This window comes from Cebus imitator, unplaced genomic scaffold, assembly GCF_001604975.1.
Source record: "Cebus imitator isolate Cc_AM_T3 unplaced genomic scaffold, Cebus_imitator-1.0 Scaffold155, whole genome shotgun sequence".
Lineage (NCBI taxonomy): Eukaryota > Metazoa > Chordata > Mammalia > Primates > Cebidae > Cebus > Cebus imitator.
Window position 1 is genome coordinate 1,364,829 of NW_016107470.1, and position 6,784 is coordinate 1,371,612.

The 6,784-nt window shown below is 46.0% G+C and overlaps 1 protein-coding gene across 1 annotated transcript; it reads right to left on the bottom strand.

Annotated features, from left to right (window-relative positions):
- Positions 1-1,434: 1,434 nt before the first annotated feature.
- On the bottom strand, positions 1,435-2,502 carry PRKACG (protein kinase cAMP-activated catalytic subunit gamma). The gene is given in 2 exon segments (XM_017543425.2): positions 1,435-2,382; positions 2,384-2,502. Coding segments are annotated over 2 exon segments (1,041 nt in total). The 5' UTR covers positions 2,488-2,502; the 3' UTR covers positions 1,435-1,445.
- Between the last annotated feature and the right edge of the window lie 4,282 nt (positions 2,503-6,784).

Genomic DNA, 6,784 nt, shown 5'->3' on the forward strand with positions numbered 1-6,784 from the left:
CCACGTGTGTTCCTATGCAACAATTTTGCATGTTCTTCACATATACCCCAAAACCTAAAATGCAATAAAATAAATAAATGGGGAAAAAAAATACAAAAATTAGCCAGGGGTGGTAATGGGTGCCTGTAATCCCAGCTACTCAGGAGGCCAAGGCAGGATAATTGCTTGAACCCAGGAGGCAGAGGTTGCAGTGAGCCAAGATCATGCCACTGCACTCCAGCCTGGGCGAAAGAGAAACACTTCATCTCAAAAAAAAAAAAAAATTGAAAGCACAAGGGTAGCAGGAGAGAAGAGGTGAAGGATGACTGACAGCTAAGCTGGAGGAAGAGCACCCAGGTTGGGAGGCAGCAGAAGCTGCTGGGTGAATAAACAGGCATCCCCTCTCCAGCAACCCTAGCCATGAACCCTGGGCCATGAGGTAGGGTGGAGGGACTGAGCCTCTTCCATGTCCTTTTGCACAAGTGGCTTCCCATAAGGGGAAGCTGGGCATTACAATCTGGCCAAGAATAAAATTCATGAGTTTCAGGGAAATGCTGCTGTGCAGAAACACTTGGGCTTGGAACTCTCCCTGTCTTTTGAGGGGACAACTTCTCTTTGACAGGGAGTAGGACAGCTGCTTTGTCTGGCACCCACAGCCCAAGGGTGAAGAAAAGTCTGTTGGGGAAGAAAAGAGTGGAGGCTTCCTGAAGGAACTGAGGCCTTTGCAAGAGTGGCAGAGGATGCCCCTGGGGAGTGGGAAGGGGAGATCAGCAATTCAAGAGGGGAGGTTCAAACCTCAGAGCCTGCTTCCAAAGTCAATTGGCTTCCTGGATTAGTTAAAATGGATCTAGGAATGGGGAGACATGGGAAGGGTGGGAGGGGTCAAAGTAGAGGAAGGAGGAAAAGGAGACACTGGTGGAACTTAAAGAAGATTTTTGTTTTTATTTTTTAAATTTTTTTTTAGCAAGTAGCCCACTGAACATGGCACTAAACCTCTCTCCTTCCCAGGCAGGATTACTCTGAAAGGCAGCTGTGCTTTTCATTCATCCTCTCTTAGCAAGTGGTGCCTGTTCCCTACTGGAGTTAAGTTCGAGCCCCTCTTTCCACGCCCTGTTCCTGGATACACCAGCAAGACCTGGCCTGAATAGAGCTGAGAAACTCGTTTAAAACAGGTGGAAGTGGGCTGGGGCAAGGGGGACTCTGCCGGAGGAGGAAGGGAGAAGCACAGAGAGTCCAGGAAGGCATAGGGGGTGAGGGAGCAGCTGGTGTTTCTGTACCTCTAAATATCTGGGCTTCCTGCTACCCCAATCCTGGAGGGTGGGGTGGGGGTGAAACCAGATGCAAGGAACTCTGGAGCCCTCTGGTTGTTCAGTCCAACCCTACCACCCACCAAACCCCCACCCACCCCCCAAAAAGGGGGAAAAAAAAAGAAAGAAAAGAAAATCCACAGGGGCACAAGCAGACCCCTAAAACTCAGAAAACTCTTTAGCACACTTCTCGTTGATGGAGATCCGGATCTCTTTCTCCTTGTAGTTGTCAAAGTTACTGGCATCCCCAGGGCCTGCAAACTTCGGGATGAAGGGAGCTTCCACCTTCTTCTCATAGATGGCGATCCAGTTGGTTGTGGCGAACCACTTGTGGTTCTTGATGTCGCCGACCCTGTTCCGGAGGTTCCCGAAGCGTTTGGTGAGGTCCACCTGCAGCAGGCTCCGCAGCAGGTGCTTGAGGTCAGAGCTGACATGGGAGGGGAACCGCAACTTCCCAGAGACGATCTTCTCGTAGATCTGGATCGGCTTGTCGGCATAGAAGGGTGGGAAGCCCATGGCCATCTCGTAGGTGAGCACCCCCAGGGCCCACCAGTCCACGGCCTTGTTGTAGCCTTTGCTCAGGATGATCTCGGGGGCCAGGTACTCGGGGGTCCCGCACAGGGTCCAAGTGCGGCCCCTCACGCGCTTGGCGAAAGCGAAGTCCGTCACCTGCACGTAGCCCTGCTGGTCAATGAGGAGGTTCTCGGGCTTCAGGTCGCGGTGGATGAGGTCGAGAGAGTGCAGGTACTGGAAGGCCAGGACGATCTGGGCGGCATAGAAACAGGCATGGGGCTCTCTGAACTTTCTGACGCGCCGTAGGTGGGAGAACATCTCCCCACCCGACACGTACTCCAACACCAGGTACAGGTTGGAGTTGTCCCTGAAGGAGAACTGGAACTTGACGAGGAACGGAAAGTCGATAGCCTGCAGGATGCGCTTCTCGTTCAGGACGTGCTCGACCTGCTTCAGCTTCACCACCTTCTGCTTGTTGAGGATCTTCATGGCGTAGTGGCTGCCGCTCTCCCGGTGCCTCACCAGTACCACTCGCCCGAAGGAGCCGATGCCCAGTGTGTTCAGCAGTTCAAACTGATCCAAGCTGAAACGGGTGTTCCCATCTGTAGAGGAAATCTTCTTTGGCTCTGGCTAGGGACTCTTTGATGTCCTCCTGCTTGGTGTCCTTCTTGGTGGGGGCGTTGCCCATGGCGGTGGTGGCGGCCGGGGCGGGGGTCTCGTGGCTGCGGCGGCGGTGGCGGCAGCGGGGGTCTCGCAGCGGCGACAGTGGCACTTCGACCCTCCCACCCACCCCCCGCGCCCTGGGCCCCGGCTTACAGTCCCAGCTAATGGGAGGCTGAGGTGGAAGGATTTCTTGAGCCTGGCTGGGAGGGCAAGGCTTCCGTGAGCCAAGATCACCCAGCTGCCCTCAACAATATGGATAAATCGAAAAGGCATTATGCAAGTGAGAGAAGCCAACTCTAAAGGGGACTTAGCATATGAATCTATTTCTATGACACTCCAGAAAAGGCAAAACTATAGTGTGAGAGAACAGGTCAGTGATTGCCAGGGCTTGGGATTAGGGGAGGGTTGGACTATGAAGGGACAGCCTGAGGGAATGTGGGAAGTGATGGAACACATCCGTATCTTGATCGTGCTGGTGGTTACAATGTGCTGGTGGTGGTCTACATTTATTTTAAAACTCATAGAACTGGCTGGACGCGGTGGCTCACCCCTGTAATCCCAACACTTTGGGAGGCTGAGGTGAGCGGATCACCTGAGGTCAGAAGTTTGAGACCAGCCTGACAAACATGGAGACACTCCGTCTCTACTAAAAATACAAAAACTTAGCCAGGCGTGGTGACACATCCCTGTAATCCCAGCTACTCAGGAGGCTGCGGCAGGAGAATCGCTTGAACCTAAGAGGTAGAGGTTGCAGTGAGCTGAATCACCACTGCACTCTAACCTGGGCAATAAAAGTGAAACTGTCTCACAACAACAACAACAACAACAACAACAACAAAAACCCACACACACATAAAAACTCATTGAACTGTAAACATCCCCCCCCACCTCCCTAAATTCAATTTTACTGCATGGAATGTTTCATTTTAACACATACATATGATTTCCTTTCTTCTGCTTGCTTTGGGTTTAATGTGCTCTTATTTCCTAAGGTGGAAACTAAGGTCATTGATTTCAAATCTTTCTTCTTCCATTACAATCACTTAGTGCTATGAATTTCCTCCTAAGTATTGTTTTAGCAGCATAAATTTTGATATGTTGTATTTTCCTTTCATTCAGCTCAAAATATTTTCTAAGCTCCCTTTTCATCTTCTTTGACCCATAAGCTATCTAAAATTATTTTGTTTTCAAATATTTGGGGATTTTTGAAGAATTCTCCTATTGATTTCTGATTTAATTCCATTGTTAGAAGACATACTCTGTGTGACTTAAAATATTTTACACTTCTTGGGACTCATTTTATGGCCCAGAATATCATCTGTCTTGGCAGATGTCCCATATGCACTTGAGAAGAATGTATATTCTGGTGTATTCTGCTGTTTGGGGAAAGAGAGTTCCACAAATGTCACTTAGGTCAAGTTGTTTAGTAGTAATGTTCAGGTCTTTTATATTCTAATTGACTTTCTGTTTACTTATTCTATCAGTTATTAAAAACATGCTGTAGGAGTTTATGAGAAGTCAAAGTATATGGACCTTCCATCACTCCCCCAGGCCACCATGTTAGCCACACAGCACCCTCTAGAAGAGAGCCAACATTCACTCAGCCATCCAGGGGTGAGTTCTGAGCTGCCTTCCCAATTCTGTGCAATAGATTCTGTCCTACATCACAAACACTGAGCTACAGGAATATCCATTTATCCTCCTATTTTCTCTTCACCTTGCCCTTTAAGTTTGACAGCTAATTCTGCTTACCTCCCCAACCACACACACACACACACACACACACACACACACACACACACCCCGCTTCTAGCTAGTGAAAGTAAACAACACCCTTTCACCCAGCCCTGAAGGCTAAACCAAGCAAAATGGAGAGGAATTCCTGATTACTTGGTTTCTATTGTGACTGTGAATTCTTGCCGCTCAGTTCAGCAGATGGTGGTCAAGCAGGTTTCTACTGTGTGCAAGTCCTGGTTAGAGTTTACAGTTTTTTTTTTGTTTGTTTTTTGTTTTTTGTTTTTTTTGAGACGGAGTTTCGTTCTTGTTACCCAGGCTGGAGTGCAATGGCGCGATCTCGGCTCACCGCAACCTCTGCCTCCTGGGTTCAGGCTAGGGCCAATACTTGCATACTAACTATATATTCAGAAAGTTTAAAGAGGAAGAGGGGGAAAGAAGAAAAATCTGTTGATCGCCTCAACTTCCACAAAATGGAAACCCACATTCCCTCAACAAGAACGTAGCAGGGGAGTCAACTGCCCCTTGTGCTTTGGGTCAAGGCAATTCCCTGGCAGATGGAAATTCCACATCTCCCCCATAATCTCACTGATTTCCTCGTCATTTTCATCACAGTAGATGTGCTACAATTCTCCCCATTTCTGATTTACCTCCAGATTATTCAGAGGAAATTTATAAACAAAGAGCAATTAGTGCTAAACCATTCTCTTGGACCCATGCCTTGGAAGTGGAACAGTTTGTTTAGAACCAGGCTGTGCCCTTCCATGACAAATTCTTGTGGCATTAATCTCTGAAGTTCAATTAGGAAGACACAGGGGTCTAGAGGGAACATGTGCTGCTGCTAGAAATGTCCCCATGCTTTGTTTACAGGTCAGAACATCAAGTATTTAACTGTCCCAGAACCAGCTGCAGAGTAATTACATTTGTTATTTTTCTCCACTTTCCATTTTTCTCTTTTCCATAGCCTTGGGAAACAAGGGAGTCCTTAGCATGCCAAGGAAACAGGGATCCTTTTGCATTCAAATAAACCTTTTCAGAAGGAAAAGATACAATGTATCTGCATGGTCTGCTTGGAGCTTGCCTAGGGGACCAAATGAAGAGGTGAAAGCCAACTCTGCTTTCCTGTATGCCCAATGAAAGGCAATCAAGACCATTATTCTCCCAAAAAACTGCCCACTGGCAGTCATGCCAGCTGATTCTCCTCTTTACTGTTTATATGGCAGTTTCCAAATGGCTAATTGCATAAGGCTTGGATCATTCAGTTCTAACTTCCGCTCTATCTGCAAAATATTGATGGGAGCAAAGAAAAGAACAAACTCTACCAAGGATTCAAACAAGAAAGAAACTACAAATCTATCTCTCGGGGAATTGTTTATATAATACTGCATGTTCTGGTCAAGAGATATTAATCATACCTGGATTTTGACAAACCAGCTTCTATTAATAGTTTATTTTCTCCTTATTAGCAGAATAGTGTAAAAGAACATTTTTGAACACAAAGTTTCTATATCAGATTTTTGATCAGCAAGGATATCTATAAAATGTAGATTTAAAATTGGCATGGCCTTGTTATATGAAAGATGGAAAAAATATATATATATAGGGCTGGGTGCGGTGGCTCACACCTGTAATCCCAGCACTTTGGGAGGCCAAAGTGGGTGGATCACCTGAGGTCAGGAGTTCACGACCAGCCTGGCCATCATGGTGAAACCCCATCTTTTAAAAAAGAAAACATGAAAAAGAAAAGAAAGATGAAAAATTATGTTATGGGAGACAGGAAGTTCAGAAAGAACTTAATGACAATAATTTATAAAGTACTATATTTATTTATTTTATTTTTGAGACACAGTCTTACACTGTCACTCAGGCTGGAGTCCAGTGGCACAATCTCAGCTCACTGCAACCTCCGCCTCCCGAGTTCAAGCGATTCTCCTGTCTCAGCCTCCCAAGTAGCTGGGATTACAGGTGCCTGTCACCATGCCCAGCTAATTTTTTGTATTTTTAGTAGACACGGGGTTTCACCATTTTGGTCGGGCTGGTCTCAAACTCCTGACCTCAGGTGATCCACTCACCTTGGCCTCCCAAAGCGCTGGGATTATAGGCGTGAGCCGCCGCACCCGGCCTCACATTCATTTAAAGTTTGGACAATCATTCATCCATTGGTACCACTAATTTTGCCATAATATTTATAGAAGTGGGTTGACACACGATAATGAGCACTGTAATGTTGTTGGGACCTGAAAAGGAAACAGTCCTAGAAATAAGCCCAACTTGCTTACCTAAAAATATTTCTTCTGACATATAAGAACTGCTAACAGTGATTACCCCTAGGGAATAGCAATAGGAACTTAGAGAAGCATAAATTAAAGGAAGGAACATTTTTACTTCACAGTTTATAAGCTTCTGAACTGCTGAAATTAATTTTGACCATGAATTACTTTATTTATTAAAATAGAAATGAGTTAAAACATTGGTTTCTCACAAATGCATTTACTTCTGTTTTATGGGCCACTTTTATATATTGTTTAAATCCACAGAATGGTATAAAATTATTTTCCCCATATTTTGAAGTTCTTCCACTTTTCCTG